The 19430-nt window shown below is 43.6% G+C and overlaps 1 protein-coding gene across 4 annotated transcripts in view; it reads left to right on the top strand.

Moving 5' to 3' along the window:
- SGO2 (shugoshin 2) overlaps positions 1 to 19430 on the top strand; it is a 137291-nt gene that overhangs the window by 100731 nt on the left and 17130 nt on the right. For all 4 annotated transcript variants that reach the window (XM_077275698.1, XM_077275696.1, XM_077275695.1 and 1 more), the window contains exon 6: positions 11421 to 11611. In XM_077275698.1, the coding sequence (XP_077131813.1) occupies positions 11421 to 11611 (191 nt within the window). The remainder of the gene's footprint in view (positions 1 to 11420; positions 11612 to 19430) is intronic.

Below are 19430 nucleotides of genomic sequence, written 5' to 3'. Positions count from 1 at the left end.
GGAAAGCTCACAGCCCATTCTACTAGAGCAACAGCTGTCTCCTGGGCCGAGAAAGCCAGTGCTTCCATCGAGCAAATTTGCAGAGCGGCTACATGGTCCTCGGTCCATACGTTCTCCAAACATTACAGGCTTGACCTGATGTCAAAAGAAGACTTAGCCTTCGGAGAAAAAGTCCTTAGTGCTGTAGTCCCTCCCTAAAAATTACTCTTGGGTACTGCTCCAGGTGTGCTGTCGTGGGGGGTTACTAGAGAAAATAGAATTATTCTTACCGTTAATTCGGTTTCTAGTAACCCACCACGACAGCAGGAGTAATCCCTCCCTTTGCTTAATATACGTTCTGAAAAGAATAAATATAATTTGAAGCATTCATTCTCCTGTGGTCCTTTATAATAACACTGAGGGGAGGATGAGGGAGGGGTTATTTAACCTCTTGTCATTTCCTGTCCCTATTAGGAAAGGGGTAACATCCTCCAGGTGTGCTGTCGTGGTGGGTTACTAGAAACCGAATTAACGGTAAGAATAATTCAATTTTTTTTTTCAAAATGTTTACATGCAGTTGAATTTCATGTTATAGTTAGTTGTAGTTATGAAAAACACAAGTTTGTAATTTCTGTGTAACCTTATTCAAAATAAAGAAAAATTAAGTTTTTTATTTGACAATGACCAACCATGTTCACATTGCAGTTTAATAATGTAACAGGTATTCAAATAATACACTTAAAGGGAAGGTGCCATCAAAAAAAAATTTTTTGCAGCAATTGTAAAAATGTAAAGAATTAATGTTTACATTTTCTTAAAAAATATTATCATTTGTTTATAATTTAGTAAAATATGAAAAATAATTTGAAAAGTTTTGGAATTTCCACTTTTAAACACTAGGGGGAGCAGCTGCTGAAATTTCAGAAAAACCTAGTGTACAACTAGCTCACATTACAGCACTGCAGTAATTATGGGCGGAGTCTGCTGACCTGTGTGATGTCTCCTCTCCTTCCCTTCTGGGTGTCTGCTAAGGGATAAGAGCGGATGATATTCAGGAATCTAGTGAGCAGCCATTTTGTTGGTGACTGCAGAGTAAGGCTGCCGTCACACTAGCAGTATTTGGTCAGTATTTTACCTCAGTATTTGTAAGCCAAAACCAGGAGTGGGACAATTAGAGGAAAAGTATAACAGAAACATATGCTCCACTTCTGCATTTATCAGCCACTCCTGGTTTTGGCTTACAAATACTGAGGTAAAATACTGACCAAATACTGATCGTGTGACCGCAGCCTTAGGCTACTTTCACACTAGCGTTGTTTGCAATACGTCGCAATGCGTCATTCAGGAGAAAAAAAACGCATCCTGCAAAGTTGTCTGCAGGATTCGTTTTTTCACCATAGACTAACATTACCGACGCATTGCGATGTATTGCCACACGTCGCAACCGTTGTGCGACGGTTGCGTCGTGTTTTGGCGGACCACCGCCACAAAAAAATGTTACATGTAACTTTTTTTGTGCGTCGAGTCCAACATTTTCGACCGCGCATGTGTGGCCGAAACTCCGCCCTCTCCTCCCCGGACCTTACAATGGGGCAGCGGAAGCGTCGTAAGACTGCTTCCACTGCCCACGTCGGGCATTTCTTTCACAGCATGTGTCGGTACGTCGGGCCGACGCACTGCGACGGGCCCGTACCGACGCTAGTGTGAATGCAGCCTTATACTGACAAGTAGACAGTCACCGATGATGGCAGGCAGCAAGGATTCTGGGAGATATGTGGTGGAGGGAGCAGGGTGACAGCAGCACAGAGTATTTCAGGAGAGCAGTGTGCTGGTCTATGGGGGGCACCCTGTTTAGTGCGCGGAGCAGCCAGGGATTGTACATAGAGCGCTGTCTTTTATACACATGGATGGACCGTCTGCTCCACAGAAATCCAGGAAATATTTCTGTGGATTGATGGCCTGTTCTGATCCAGACTTTGCATGCAGACCCCATTCCCCTCCTCAGATCCTGTTTTCTCCATCCTGTCCTGGCGATGTGTGAAAGCGAGGCGACAGGCGCAGTCTGGGGTGACGCTGGGAAGGAAATGTAGCCATATAGTAACGATAAAAATGAGACTCCTCTTCAGCTGCCTCACCAGCCTTCCCCTGACTGCACCTAACTGGAGGTCATGCTGCCCCCTCTATTACCCCAGACCCGCGTGCAGGTGCTCAGCCAGAACCACCATAGAATGGGTCCGCTTTCTGAAGATAATACTGCCATAGTGTTCTCACATAATACCGCCATATAGATCACACATAATACCGCCATATAGATCACACACAATACCATCAAATAGATCACACAATACTGTCATACAGTTCTCACATAATACCACCATATAGACCACACATAATACCGCCAGTGTTCTCACATACCGCCATATAGATCACACATACTACCTCCATAGTGTTCTCACATAATACCGCCATATAGATCACACAATACCGCCACATACTTGTCACAATGCCGCCATATAGATCTCACATAATACCGCCATATAGATCACACACAATACCACCATATAATTCTCACAATACTGATAAAGCATAATACCACCATACAGATCACATAATACCGTCATATAGATCTCACATAATGCCATAATACAGCATGACCCCTGCAGCTCCTGTTATCGCACGCATTGAGTTGTGTGTGCAATGGGGAAAGACATGCAGGGGGGAGAGGAGTGCATAGGAGAGGATTAGATACACTGTTCACCAGACAGTATCACACAGGATAGGATTAGATACATGGCTCAGCAGACAGTATCACACAGGAGCGGATTAGATACACGGCTCAGGCTACTTTCACACTTTCGTCTTTAGCGATACGTCACAATGCTTCGTTTTGGAGAAAAAACGCATCCTGCAAAGTTGCCCGCAGGATGTGCTTTTTCCCCATAGACTTACATTAGCGACACATTGCGACGTATGGCCACACGTCGCATCCGTCGTGCGACGGATGCGTTGTGTTTCGGCGGCCGCGACGCGCAAAAAAAAGTACCATGTAACTTTTTTTGTCCGTCGGTTCCGCTTTTTCTGCCCGCTCATGCGCGGCCGGAACTCCGCACCCTCCTCCCCGCTCATCACACTGGGTAGCAGATGCGTCGTAAGACTGCATCCGCTGCCCACGTTGTGCTAAATTTAGCACAACATCCGTCGGTACGTCGGGCCAACGGTTTGCGACGGCCCCGTACTGACGGTAGTGTGAAAGTAGCCTCAGCAGACAGTATCACACAGGAGCAGATTAGATACACAGGTCAGCACAGTATAGGATTAGATACACAGGTCAGCATACAGTATCACACAGTATAGGATTAGATACACGGTTCAGCATAGTATCACACAGTATAGGATTAGATACACGGCGCAGCAGACAGTATCACACAGGATAGAATTAGATACACGGCTCAGCAGACAGTATCATACAGGATAGGATTAGATACACGGCTCAGCATAGTATCACACAGGATAGGATTAGATACACGGCTCAGCAGACAGTATCATACAGGATAGGATTAGATACACGGCTCAGCAGACAGTATCACACAGGATAGGATTAGATACACGGCTCAGCATAGTATCACACAGGATAGGATTAGATACACGGCTCAGCAGACAGTATCATACAGGATAGGATTAGGTACACGGCTCAGCAGACAGTATCATACAGGATAGGATTAGATACACGGCTCAGCATAGTATCACACAGGATAGGATTAGATACACGGCGCAGCAGACAGTATCATACAGGATAGGATTAGATACACGGCTCAGCATAGTATCACACAGGATAGGATTAGATACACGGCTCAGCATAGTATCACACAGTATAGGATTAGATGCATGGCTCAGCACACAGTATCACACAGGATAGGATTAGGTACACGGCTCAGCAGACAGTATCATACAGGATAGGATTAGATACACGGCTCAGCAGACAGTATGACACAGGAGAGGATTAGATGCACGGCTCAACATAGTATCACACAGGATAGGATTAGATACACGCGCAGCAGAAAGTATCACACAGGATAGGATTAGATACACGGCGCAGCAGACAGTATCATACAGGATAGGATTAGATACACGGCTCAGCAGACAGTATGACACAGGAGAGGATTAGATACACGGCTCAACATAGTATCACACAGGAGAGGATTAGATACACGCGCAGCAGACAGTATCACACAGGATAGGATTAGATACACGGCGCAGCAGACAGTATCATACAGGATAGGATTAGATACACGGCTCAGCAGACAGTATGACACAGGAGAGGATTAGATACACGGCTCAACATAGTATCACACAGGAGAGGATTAGATACACGGCTCAGCATAGTATCACACAGTATAGGATTAGATGCATGGCTCAGCACACAGTATCACACAGGAGAGGATTAGATACACAGCTCAGTTAGTATCACACAGGAGATGATTAGATGCATGGCTAAGCAAACAGTATCACACAGGAGAGTAGTAGATACACAGCACAGTAACACACATGAGAGGAGATAACTGCTCAGTCAGCACCACAAAGGAGAGGATTAGATTCCCTCTCCCCCCTCCCCACTGATACTTACTTCACGGCTCCCGGCTGAGTCCTTCTCCCTCCCGTCCTTGGTCTCCTCCTCCTCCTCCTATAGCTGCAGGGCTCCTTTGATTATCCTGGTAAGCTGGAGCTCACAGCTGCAGTGTGAGCTCCAGGAAGATGGCGCTGATCTCCTGCCTCTGCCGTGCTGTGGACGGCTCAGGGGGGCGTGGCCAGACACAGCAGAAAGCAGATTAGAATGGTAGGTATAGAGTCGGCTCCCGACTGCAGATCTCTATGCCCTGGGCTGCCGTAAATGCAGAGTGAAAGTGCCGTGCAGCTACACTTACACTCCTGCAAAGCAAAATGGCGGCGCCCAGTGGCTGAAAAAAAAATTAATAATAAAAAAAATGCTAAAGTTAAAAAATGTAAATTTGTATTAAAAATAATTGTTTATATAAACAATCATTTTTAATACAAAAAATAAAATGCGGCACCTTTCCTTTAAGTAGCTAAAAACACCACTTTAATAGGTCTGGTCAAAAATGACCGGAACAGTACAAGTGTATAGCTGACCCGAACATAACAGCAGGGATTTAAGCTAATTAGAGGAGGCAATCTAAAAAGAAAAATTTTAAATCGCGAGTCATACTGGATTTTTAAATTGCAGACAAGATCACCGCAAGGATTAAATGCACATCAGGATCTCATACTCCAATATAATTACCGTATATACTCGAGTATTAGCCGACCCGAGTATAAGCCAAGACCCCTAATTTTGCCACAAAAAACTGGGAAAACTTAATGACTCGAGTATAAGACTAGGGTGGAAAATGCAGCAGATACGGGTAAATAGATACCAATAAAAGTAAATTTAATTGAGATATCGGTAGTTTGTGTTTTTGAATATCCATATTGAATCAGGAGCCCCATATAATGCTCCTTACAGTTCATGATGGGCCCCATAAGATGCTCCATACAGACATTTGCCCCATATAATGCTCCACAAATGCTGATTGTAGCCCCATAAGATGCTCCATACAGTCATTTGCCCCATGTAATGCTCCATAAATGCTGATTATGGCCCCATAAGATGCTCCATACAGTCATTTGCCCCATATGCTATTGCTGCGATAAAAATAAAAATCACATACTCACCTCTCGTCGCTCAGGCCCCCGGCACTTGCTATATTCACTTGCTCCGCGTTCCACCATCGCCAGCCGCCACTAAGTTCCCTGTCCACTGCACTGACTGCTCAGGCAGAGGGCGGCGTGCACTAATAACGTCACCGCGCCCTCTGACCTGAGCGTCGGTGCAGAGGATGCAGAAGAAGCAGCGGCGGCCGGCGACTGGAATGGGGAGCAGGTGAATATCACGCACTACGTTATACTCACCTGCTCCTGGTGCGGTCCCTGGTTCCCCAACACCAGCAGCTTCCTGTAGTGAGCGGTCACATGGTACCGCTCATTACAGTAATGAATATGTGGCTCCACCCCTATGGGAGTGGAGTGGGGTCCATATTCATTACTGTAATGAGCGGTACCATGTGACCGCTCACTACAGGAAGAAGGCGCCGGGGATCCAGGGACACCGCGCCATGAGCAGGTGAGTATGATTACACAGCTGCCACTCCATCTCCCCTGCCGACCCCTGGGTATGACTCGAGTATAAGCCGAGAGGGGCAATTTCAGCCTAAAAAAAATGGGCTGAAAATCTCGGCTTATACTCGAGTATGCCGTACCTTTCTTTTTTGTTTAATGAACTCTCCATTTTTAATATTGTTTATATATGTATGTTAGTTTTCCTTTACATATATGGAATCACAAGGATTTGTTATCTTGGGGGGGGAATTTTTCAGCAAGTACGCGTTGTTCCTTAGTCTCTGCTGATTCCTCACTGTGCTTTTGATATACTCTTTTAATGCGTTATAAATAAATGTGAAGTTTCACTTTTCCCTCTCGGGAGAAGTCATTTTCAATATGCCCCTTTTCCTTTATACATGTGTTTCCTGGGCATAGACCCAAACTGTCAATGTTTTGTTCACCGAGCCACTTGGCTACCGTCATTGCCTTGTGACTGTCTCCATCATGCTGGAAAAGCGTTCATAACTAAATTGCTTCTTGATCATTGGAAGTTGTTCTTGGAAGATGTTTAGATCCCATTCTTTATTCATGACAGTGTTCTTAGGCAAAATTGTGAGAGCCCACTCCCTAAGATGAAAAGCAGCCAGGGATATGTGGATGGTCTCAGGATCCTCTACTGTTGGCATGACACAGGACACGTGGTAGTGCTCACCTTTTCTTCTTCGGACAGTCATTCTTCCAGATGTCCCAAACAGTCTGAAGGGGTCTTCATAATAGCAAATATCTTTACCCCCAGTCCTTTACAGTCCAATCCCTGTACTTCCTCGGAAGTGAAGAATAACACCGCAGATGATCAGCTTATATCAGGGCTGGGAAAACTGCGGCCCGCGGACCACATCCGGCCCTTTGCCTGTCCTTCCCGCAGACAGGCTGGAATGAATGCTCCATCAGTGACAGCTCTCTGGAGTGTGCAGGTCTGGTAGCAATTCAGTGTAGTGAGGAGGGTGGAGAGGAGGCAGAGTGGCCATGGACTGGAGCAATCATAAGGTTTCGGGAGGGGGGTGGAGCGGCCATGGTGTCGCCAGCATGAGAACATCAGAATAGGGCGGTGCTGTTCAAGGTCCTGAACATTACTGTGTGCATCTGACCTGCGTATAGATACGTAGAAAAGCAGGTCAGATCACCACTGCACGCTGCCCTGGACTTGTCAGTGATTACTCCAGCCTCAGTACACCCCCACTACATAAATCTGCAGTTTTACTAAAGGCATGTCCCAGGTAAGAAAAGGGCAAGATATAGGGCTTCATGCACATGTGACATGTAGAGTGCACGGATTAGGCCCTATATATTTTAATACAAGTTAAAGGGGTTGTCCAGAGTTGGGATTAGTGTGTAGTCACTGTGTGACAAAGTTCTACATGTGAACCCTCACATAGCGCTGTGTGCGCAAGTCTCCAGGAGCGAGCAGGCAACTGTGTGACGCAGGTATGTGATTTGTGTACTCCCGGCCGCACTCCCACGTCTAGCCAAAATGTGGTTGGAGGAATGCAAATCACGACTTGCAGTCACACACCTGCCTGCTCACAGAGAATCCTGACAATGCACACACTGCACTCTGCGAGGATTTACAGTCTACCGTTACATAGAGTAACTGCAGACTGGAGCACCAAGCCTGGATAATCCCTTTAAATCAGGCACATGTATATAATTGACATTCATAATGCGTAAAGCTATTAACCTGCATATAAAGGTGTAATCTGCAGGCTAATAGTGTTCTACAGCTGTGCAGCCACATTGAAAGTTCAGCTATGGGAAGAAATGAACTTTAATCCTCCCGGCAGCCACAGGCTGAGACACTGCTACAGTCACCGCTCAGTACATGGTAAGCTGCAGGTGTAAGCATGTCCCGAAACTTTGACAGCTTGTTTTGCAGCACATCAGTACTCACCTGGCTGTACTGCTTCCATGTGCTGCTCACCATGTACTAAGCAGTGACTGAAGCCGCGTCTCCGACTGAACGTCAGATGCTGCCGGTAGGAATAAAGTTAATTTCTTCCCGGTTGCTGGGCTGTCATTGTAGCAGCTGAATGGCTTTCTAAGGGTACGTGCATACAGCCAGGAATTGCCTCAGGTTTGACGTTGTGTACATCCGCAGCATCAATACCACAGTGGCCAGATGTTACAGCATAGTGGATGGGATTTTAAGAAATCCCATGTTTACTATGCGTCCACAGACACCCGCAGATCACCTGTGGACAGTGACATGTGGCTCATCTTTCAGGACTGCAATACGTCAGTTTGTGTTGTGGAGATGCGAGCCTCCATAACAGAAATGACATCAATAGTCCAGTAGATTTTACTATAAAGCTTATTGTAACATGTATTCTTACCCGTATATATATCTAATTAAAACCGTGTTTTCAAAAACAATAAAATATTGAGCTCAATTAAATTCAACCGATTAGTTCGGCCCTCCATAACTGTCCCAGTCCCTCATGTGGCCCCTTGGGCAAATGAATTACCCACCCCTGGCTTATATGATTTCATCATAAAAAAAGATACATGAGAAAAATTCTAGGAAAATGGAGACTAAAAAGTATGTGGATCTAACTGATCCTTATTTTTTTCCTGTGGTGTTTTTGTAATGCATTTTTATATTTCACTATTTGCTTTAGTTGCATCAGTTATAAAAGAAATATGCCAGGATATGTGTTTATTTAAAACAAATAAATTGCATATTGGCATTTGTTATTTTACATGTTGCTATAGGTAAAAATTCAATATTGATACACAAGATGCAATACAAACAAATGTTTTTTTCAGTGGTGTTCATTTTAGAGGCATACAGCTTTTTAGGGGGAAAAAAGGTGAATCTCCTGTGTCCTACAACCGTTTTCTGGCATCAATCACAATTGGTATTTGCACAAGATGTTGTGACTTTGTGGCATTGGCCCTACCATTTTTTAGTCTTGAGTCTTCCTAAAAAGGCTGTGGTCTACAACAGTGTGACACGTTTACTCTGGAAACTACTCATGGCAGGCATAGTCTTAGGTTTGTTTGGGTTTTGTGCACCTTACCCAGCAGGCTAATAGGTTCCAGACTCACTTATGAAATGGCAGTCTTGATAACTCCCTCCCGATGTGGAACTGCCCTCGAGACCATATTTGAAAACAAAAAATACGGTCACGCGGCCGTAAGTTTTGTCATGCAAGAAAATCTGGTCCGATTATGCAAATACACTGGGATCAAATTCTCAGAATTGAGCCGCTTGTCAGTGCGCTGTGCTCCGAGCCTCTCACATGAGAGAATGCAGCACAGGGGCATCTCTTCCATTGTATGTGGTAATCACACAGCACTTGGATTTCATCCGAGTGCAGTCCAATATTTCACACACCACCTGTGTCCGTGTTGGTGTTGGAGTTGCTATATATTGGGTTCAGTAGTTCGCTTCAGGATGGCCTGTAAATGTTTTCTTAAGAATGTGGGAAAGTTATGAAATGTCCTATAAATGTCTGTCCTGTTCCTGATCTAAGGATCTGGGCTTTTAGTTGAAATTAATCTGTGCTGCACTTTATTTACATGCTCAGTAGTGACCAGTGCTGTGGAGTCGTAGATGAGATGAATCTGTGCTGCACTTTGAGCATGCTCAGTAGTGACCAGTGCTGTGGAGTTGTAGTTGAGATGAATCTGTGCTGCACTTTGAGCATGCTCAGTAGTGACCAGTGCTGTGGAGTCGTAGATAATGAATCTGTGCTGCACTTTATTCACATGCTCAGTAGAGACCAGTGCTGTGGAGTCGTAGATGAAATTAGTCTGTGCTGCACTTTATTTACATGCTCAGTAGTGACCAGTGCTGGGGAGTCGTAGATGAGATGAATATGTGCTGCACTTTATTTACATGCTCAGTAATGACCAGTGCTGTGGAGTCATAGATGAGATGAATCTGTGCTGCACTTTATTTACATGCTCAGTAGTGGGCAGTGCTGTGGAGTCATAGATGAGATGAATCTGTGCTGCACTTTATTTACATGCTCAGTAGTGGACAGTGCTGTGGAGTCATAGATGAGATGAATCTGTGCTGCACTTTGAGCATGCTCAGTAGTGACCAGTGCTGTGGAGTTGTAGTTGAGATGAATCTGTGCTGCACTTTATTCACATGCTCAGTAGTGACCAGTGCTGTGGAGTCGTAGATGAGATGAATCTGTGCTGCACTTTGAGCATGCTCAGTAGTGACCAGTGCTGTGGAGTTGTAGTTAAGATGAATCTGTGCTGCACTTCATTTACATACTCAGTAGAGACCAGTGCTGTGGAGTTGTAGTTGAGATGAATCTGTGCTGCACTTCATTTACATACTCAGTAGAGACCAGTGCTGTGGAGTCGTAGATGAGACGAATCTGTGCTGCACTTTGAGCATGCTCAGTAGTGACCAGTGCTGTGGAGTTGTAGTTGAGATGAATCTGTGCTGCACTTTATTCACATGCTCAGTAGTGACCAGTGCTGTGGAGTCGTAGATGAGATGAATCTGTGCTGCACTTTGAGCATGCTCAGTAGTGACCAGTGCTGTTTAGTTGTAGATGAGATGAATCTGTGCTGCACTTTATTTACATGCTCATTAGTGACCAGTGCTGTGGAGTTGTAGATGAGATGAATCTGTGCTGCACTTTATTTACATGCTCAGTAGTGACCAGTGCTGTGGAGTCGTAGATGAGATTAATCTGTGCTGCACTTTATTTACATGCTCAGTAATGACCAGTGCTGTGGAGTCGTAGATGAGATGAATCTGTGCTGCAATTTATGTGCGTGCTCCGTAGTGACCAGTGCTGTGAGGTCGGAGTCAGGGAAATTTAGGAGTTGGAGGTTTGGCTAAGGGACTCCACAGCCCTTCTCACACAACCACCCTCACAATTCTGCCATTGTTTTCTCATAATTGCAGATGTGCACTGCCCCTTAGTATAATATTGTCCGAGTACTATCTGATAAAACCTTGAATAGCCTTCAGCTGTGTTATACGCTCGTGTGAGTGAGCGCTAATAGCTAGAGTACCAATATATATGGGTATTGATCACCATGAAAAGATTAAATCCTGCATGCAGATTTTTTAGACCCCGGTGAGACCTTTAGTTAACAGACTGTCCAGGAGTTTGCCCTGCCCTTAATATTACTGGAAAAACTGCCTTCTGTACACACAACGCATCATCATTTTGTGATTTGTTTTTTCATTTTATAGTAAATCTGGAAAATGTTTTAGAAAAGTGTATGCATGAAAGTTTTCTGTTTTATGATAGCTTCACAGGAGTGGCATTAAGGGTTCCTTCCAACACTGTGGGCCAGCAGAAATACGACAGTCATCAATCCATTGTGGTGAATGAAAACAGCAGCCTTCTAACTCAACCGCCTCCAGTCATCACGGTTGTCAGCCTGGCCTGCGACAAGATGGATGAACTAGTAACGCATCCCTCAAATCTATCGTCAAAAGGTAATAATTAGCCTCATAAGGACTGACCCGTTACTCTAAATGGCCTGAAAGTGGGCATGTTTGTAAAGATTATGCATGCTGTCTTAGTGGTAAGTCATGTGATGTGTGTGATCAGGGTTTTTGGAAACTTGCAGTCAGTAAAATCTGCTCTGTCTGCCACCTTCTATTTATGCATGCAGAGATTTCACAAACTGCTCTCCAAAAGTGAATATCTCTGCAATGGAGCAATGCAGCACAAAAGGAAAAAAAAAATCGCAGAATCGGGGGAGCTCAGGGACTTTTCTGAGGTATTTAATTTTTCGAGCAACCGACTGGTCATCTTTAAATCATCTCTGCTGGAAAGATTTGCGGTATCTTTTGAAAAAATAAGGCAATGTATTTTCTTTTCTTTTTTTTTTTTTTTTTTTTTACATATAGTGATCACAAAATAATAAGTTTTCATGTATCCTTTAATAAGATGGGTAGTAGAGGGGTTACAAGGACACTAAACTTCAGGAGGGCAAATTTCCATCGGATGAGATAGGATCTTGGTGCAATTAACTGGGACTATATCCTGAGACACAAAAATACACAAAGAAAATGGAAGTCGTTTATTAGCGTCCTGGATAGGACCTGTGCACAGTATATACCGTATGGGAATAAACATACTAGAAATAGGAGGAAACCAATATGGCTAAATAGAGCTGTAAGGGGCGCAATAAGTGACAAAAAGAAAGCATTTAGGGTATGTGCACACGTCAGGATTTCTTGCAGAAATTTCCTGAAGAAAACCAGAAATTTTCTGCAAAGAAATCCGCAGTTTTTTTTTTTTTTTTGCGTTTTTTTCCCGTTTTTTTCCCGTTTTTTTTTTTTTTTTAGCATTTTGCAAGCGTAATTAGCTTGCAGAATGCTAAAGTTTTTCAAGCGATCTGTAGCATCGCTTGGAAAACAGGTTGGTCACACTTGTCAAACAGTGTTTGACAAGTGTGACCAACTTTTTACTATAGATGCTGCTTATGCAGCATCTATAGTAAAAGATAGAATGTTTAAAAATAATAAAAAAAAATTAAAAAATGGTTATACTCACCCTCTGCAGACAGCCGATATCCTCAGCGGCGTCCGTTCCTATAGATGGTGTGGTTCAGGACCTTCGATGACGTCGCGGTCACGTGAGCAGTCACATGACCGGTCTCACGACCAATCACAAGACAGCGACGTCATCGCAGGTCCTGAACCACACCATCTATAGGAACCGAAGCGGCAGCATGCAGCGGTGAGAGGCGGGAACACTGCGGGGGCCATCGAAGGTGAGTATATCACTATTTTTTATTTTAATTCTTTTTTTTTGACCAATTATACGGTGCCCAGTCAGTGGAGGAGAGTCTCCTCTCCTCCACCCTGGGTACCAACCGCATATAATCTGCTTACTTCCCGCATGGTGTGCACAGCCCCGTGCGGGAAGTAAGCAGATCAATGCACTCCTAGGTGTGCGGAATCCCCGCAATTCCGCATTTTTAATGAACATGTTGCTTTTTTTTTTCCGCGATGCGATTTTTTCACGGAAAAAAATGCAACATTTGCACAAAAAATGCAGAATACACTGTAAATAATAGGAGGCATATGTTAGCGTTTTTTTCGCGTTTTTATCACGTTTTTATAGCGAAAAAAACACGAAAAATACTGAACGTGTGCACATGGCCTTAGAGAATTAAAGGAAGTAGGTAGTGATGAGGCATTAAATAAATACAGAAAATTTAATAAATTCTGTAAAAAGCAAATCAAGGCAGCAAAGATTGAGACAGAGAGACTCATTGCCAGAGAGAGTACAAATAATCCCAAAATATTCTTTAACTACGTAAATAGTAAGAAACTAAAAAATGATAGTGTTGGCCCCCTTAAAAATAGTCTGGGTGAAATGGTGGATGAGGATGAGGAAAAAGCCAATACGCTAAATTACTTTTTTTTCATCAGTATTTACACAAGAAAATCCCATGGCAGACAATATGATCAGTGATAAAAATTCCCCATTAAATGTCACCTGCTTAACCCAGCAGAAAGTACGGCCGCGTCTAAAAATCACTAAAATTGACAAATCTCCGGGCCCGGATGGGATACACCCTCGAGTACTGCAGGAATTAAGTACAGTCATTGATAGACCATTATTTTTAAAGACTCCATAATAGCAGGGTCTGTACCACAGGACTTATATTTGAAAAAACTGACCGTCACATCCATACATAGACTAAGTGTGAACAGGTGCTGAACCTAGAGTAACCAAACTCATATATAGTAAAGTAATAAAGGCAGCACACTGCAGCGCTAAGACATGCAAACATGAAACATGAAAACTGAACTGCAATACTGCACTAGAAATATGAAAAATGAGAGCGTTTAGCGCATAAAAATGGCCAATTTTATGTGTACCTGATAGCCCCTTTACGGCATCTCTCGTATATCAGGCCTTCTGACTGAGCACTCCGCCTCCTAGCCCAGGTGTTTTAATCGCAGCAGGTCCGGTACCCCTCCACAGAGAGAGAGAATATGAGTCTAGGAAGAGGTTTTTCACAGGTACCCATTCACATGGAGACGTTTATTCTCAGCGAGGTAGGCAAGCGTAGGACCTGATATACGAGAGATGCCGTAAAGGGGCTATCAGGTACACATAAAATTGGCCATTTTTATGCGCTAAACGCTCTCATTTTTCATATTTCTAGTGCAGTATTGCAGTTCAGTTTTCATGTTTCATGTTTGCATGTTTTAGCGCTGCAGTGTGCTGCCTTTATTACTTTACTGTACCACAGGACTGGCGTATAGCAAATGGTGCTAATATTCAAAAAGGGGACAAAAACTGAACTCGGAAATTATAGGCCAGTAAGCTTAACCTCTACTGTGGGTAAAATCCTGGAGGGCATTCTAAGGGATGCTATACTGGAGTATCTGAAGAGGAATAACCTCATGACCCAGTATCGGCACGGGTTTACTAGGGATCGTTCATGTCAGACTAATTTGATCAGCTGCTATGAAAAGGTAAGTTCCAGAATGGACCAAGGGAACCCATTGGACGTAGTGTATATGGACTTTTAAAAAACTTTTGATACGGTGCCACACAAAAGGTTGATACATAAAATGAGAATGATAGGGGAAAATATGTGTAAGTGGGTTCAGAGCTGGCTCAGGGATAGGAAACAAAGGGTGGTTATTAATGGAGCACACTCGGACTGGGTCGTGGTTAGCAGTGGGGTACCACAGGGGTCAGTATTGGGCCCTCTTTTTAACATATTTATTAATGACCTTGTAGGGGGAATTCAAAGTAGAATTTCAATATTTGCAGATGACACTAAACTCTGCAGGGTAATCAATACAGAGGAGGACAATTTTATATTACAGGATGATTTACGTAAACTAGAAGCTTGGGCTGATAAATGGCAAATGAGCTTTAATGGGGATAAATGTAAGGTCATGCACTTGGGTAGAAGTAATAAGATGAATAACTATGTGCTTAATTCTAAAACTCTGGGCAAAACTGTCAATGAAAAAGACCTGGGTGTATGGGTGGATGACAAACTCATATTCAGTGGCCAGTGTCAGGCAGCTGCTACAAAGGCAAATAAAATAATGGGATGCATTAAAAGAGGCATAGATGATCATGAGGAGAACATAATTTTACCTCTATACAAGTCACCAGTTCGACCACACTTAGAATACTGTGTACAGTTCTGGTCTCCGGTGTATAAGAAAGACATAGCTGAAATGGAGCGGGTGCAGAGAAGAGCGACCAAGCTTATTAGAGGACTGGGGGGTCTGCAATACCAAGATAGGTTATTACACTTGGGGCTGTTTAGTTTGGAAAAACCAAGATTAAGGGGTGATCTTATTTTAATGTATAAATATATGAGGGGACAGTACAAAGACCTTTCTGATGATCTTTTTAATCATAGACCGGTGACAGGGACAAGGGGGCATCCTCTACGTCTGGAGGAAAGAAGGTTTAAGCATAATAACAGATGCGGATTCTTTACTGTAAGAGCAGTGAGACTATGGAACTCTCTGCCGTATGATGTTGTAATGAGTGATTTATTACTTAAATTTAAGAGGGGACTGGATGCCTTTCTTGAAAAGTATAATGTTACAGGGTACATACACTAGATTCCTTGATAGGGCGTTGATCCAGGGAACTAGTCCGATTGCCGTATGTGGAGTCGGGAAGGAATTTTTCTCCCTAATGTGGAGCTTACTCTTTGCCACATGGGTTTTTTTTGCCTTCCTCTGGATCAACATGTTAGGGCATGTTAGGTTAGGCTATGGGTTGAACTAGATGGACTTAGTCTTCCTTCAACTTTAATAACTATGTTACTATATTATAATCTGTATTCAAAATTAAAGTGAAAATTTTTTGCAATTTTCCCACTGGACACTGTAGTTCTTTTATGCTTTATTTGATCCTTTGAATCATATCCTTTCTATTAACCCCTTCACCCCCAAGCCAGTTTTCACCCTCATGACCAGGCCAAATTGTACAATTTTGTGTCTTTTTATGACGTTAATAAAGGTAAATTTGTCAATTTTTTTTTTTTTTCGTTTTATTTGTGAAAAATATCGGAATTTGGTCAAAACTTTGCAATTTTCAAAATGTTATTTTTATGCTCTTAAACCAGATAGTTATGCTACACAAAATAGTTAATAAAATTTACCACATGTCAACCTTACATTGGCACATTTTTGAAACTTTGTTTTGTGTTAGGAAGTTAGAAGGGTTAAAAGGTTTTATCAGCGTTTTTTGTTTTTTCCAACAAAATTTACGAAGCCAATTTTTGTACGGACCACATCACATTCAAAGTGACTAAGAGTGGCCTATGAGACAACATTTTAAAAGCTGCTCCCTTCAAAGTGCTTAAAACCACATTCAAGAAGTTTATTAACCCTTCAGGTGCTTCACAGGAATTAAAGCAATGTGGAAGAAAAAATTAAAATGTTACTTTTTCCCATAATGATGTTGCTTTAGCCCCCAATTTTTCATTTTCACAAGCGTAACAGGAGAAGATGGACAGTACAACTTGTGCTGTACAGTACTGCTTAGCCACATGGCAGGACCCCAGAGGGATAGAATGCTATTTGACTCTTGGAGCACAATTTTCCTAAAATAGGTTACAGACTCCATCTACAGTTTTTCTCACGGTGCTAGCGGGGACGTCACCGAGGTCACGGCAGTTCAGCCCGGCTGGGAACAGAGCCTCACTGACCGGAGGTAACCTCGATGATGTCACCACTGGTCTCTGAGGCTTTGTTCACAGCAGTGCAGTCACCAGTGGTTCTCAGCCTGTACGGTCGCATCTTGGCAGCATCCAGGCTGAAAACTGGTTATCACGCAAGACATGAATCAGAATGACAGCCAGGTATGGTAATTGTTGTTTTTATTTTATGTTTATTACAGGAGAACGATGGCTTCGGCGAATAGGCGTTTAAAAAAAAAATGGAAAACTGTTTAGTCTTATTCCTAATAAAAGACTTTATTCTGGCTGTGTTTTTATTTACCATACAACTATAGGATTAGTAATGGAGATGTCACAACAAAAGAAAGTCAAAACCGCACACTTTTATATAAAGATTGAAGGTCTCAGCGGACACAAGGGCGCACGTCCAAAACCAGGGCGCCCATCCCGGACAGTATCAAGACCATAAAAAACAGAGACAGCGCCACAATGGATGGTGAAAAAATAGGAGCTTACATTTATTCTGCCTCCTATAGCGATGTTTCGGTCTTGATAAATGTCTGTTGACCGAAACATCGCTATAGGAGGCAGAATAAATGTAAGCTCCTATTTTTTCACCATCCATTGTGGCGCTGTCTCTTTGATTTTTATAGTAATGGAGATGTGTCTTAGACACCACTCCATTACTAAGCCGTGGGCTTGATGTCACCTGACAATACAAAAGTGAGATCAACCCCAAAATATGAACCCCACTTGCCACCGCTACAGGGCAAGTGGTAAGAGCGGGGCAAAGCACCAGAATTGGCACATCTAATAGATGTGCCTTTTCTGTACAGCTGCGGGCTGCTATTTTTAGGCTGGTGGATGCAATATCCATGGCCCCTTACCATCCTGAGAATACCAGCCCCCAGCTGTCTGCTTTAGCAAGGCTGGTTGTCGAAAATGGGGGGGGGGGGGGGGGGGCGCCGTTTTTTCTTTTTTTTTTTTTTATAGCTTAAATTTTTTTAAAAAGTGGGGACCCCCTCTATTCTTGATAACCAGCCTTGTTGAAGCTGAGGGTTGCAGCCCCCAGCTGTGAGTTTTGCCTGGCTGGTTATCAAAAATACAGGGGAACATATGCCGTTTTTTCTTTTGAATTATTTATTTACTATGCAGGAGTGGCTGATGAATACTCCCATCACCGCTCCTGCTCTCACTGTCTCACTGTTATTATTTAATGTCCCAAAACAAATGACCACTTAGATATAGGTGGGGAACACTTCCACTTCCCACTGTTATTAACGGCAGCAGGAGTTAGATGATGGGATCAGTAGTCCCATCAGCTGACACCAGTGACCTGAGGTAAACTTTATACCTCCGATCACAGCTGAGCGCTCACGCTTTCTTTTGATAGTGTGGGAACCGTAGCTCTCTAACCGGCGGAGATGATTTCACCGCCGATCAAAAGCTGTATTTGCCGTGCTGCCAAGCATATGACCGCGTGGCAAACACCCGGTGTCTGGGCAGCCTGACCTGAGCAGTAACACGGATTTCCTGAAGAAGTCTGTGTTCGGTGTCCGTGCCCGAACATCTCTGTCCTCGGCTACTGCACCTGGCCGTACAGGAGTCGATGATGAAACGTCCTTCTTGGCATGAGGCCCCATACTTCTCTGTATGTGGCAGCGTGTCATGAAAAATGGCTACACGTGTCGTAGGTTCTCCATCACTGATCTAAGGCTACGTTCACATTTGCGGTCAGCGCCGCAGCGTCGGGCGCCGCAGCGGCGCCGCATGCGTCATGCGCCCCTATACTTAACATGGGGGCGCATGGACATGCGTTGTGCTGCGTTTTGCGCCGCATGGCCGCAAGCGTTGGACGCAAGAAACGCTTCAAGTTGCATTTTTTTTGCGTCCAACTTGCGGGCAAAAACGACGCATGCGGCGCAAAACGCAGCGTTTTAGCGTGCGTTTTGCCGCGTTTTTGTTTGCGTTGTGCGCTGCGGCGCCGACGCTGCGGCGCACAACGCAAATGTGAACGTAGCCTTAGTGCACAAAACCTTACAAAAATTACCCCTTTTTTAACGACTGCTCCCCAAAGCCTGTTTTAATTTCCTGACCAGGACAAATTTTACAATTCTGACCAGTGTCACTTTGTGTGGTAATAACTCTGGAACGCTTCAACGGATCCCAACGATTTGGAGATTGTTTTCACATGACATATTATACTAATATAGGGTACTTCCACATTACTGGTAATACAAAAGTTATGGGAAAGCACTATGGCTTCTCACCCCCAAATGAAATCCAGCGAATTCTGCAATCCCAAGTCCAAATACCCCTCTCCTTTCTGAGCCTCAGTCTACCTAAACCAAATTTAGCGTCAACATATTTGGTATTTCTGTAGGGATGAGAGCCTGCCTAATTTACAGGTGTGTGTCTCCAGAAGCATGAGCTGTAAATGATGTACTAGACACTACAAAGGCACTTTGCAATTTTTACTCTGCAAAATCCACTTCTGCTTGAGTTAAAATCGTCACCTGTAGATAAATTTCCAAATGGCTATAATTTCTAAAATGGGGTCACTTGAGGGGGATTCTTCTTTCCTAGCATTTGGGGACTCTGTATTTTAAGTCCGAAAACTATTCTAGGAA

This window comes from Ranitomeya variabilis, chromosome 7 (assembly GCF_051348905.1).
Source record: "Ranitomeya variabilis isolate aRanVar5 chromosome 7, aRanVar5.hap1, whole genome shotgun sequence".
Taxonomy (NCBI): domain Eukaryota; kingdom Metazoa; phylum Chordata; class Amphibia; order Anura; family Dendrobatidae; genus Ranitomeya; species Ranitomeya variabilis.
Note: the sequence above shows the minus strand (reverse complement) of the source record. Positions and strands in the feature narration are given on the sequence as shown.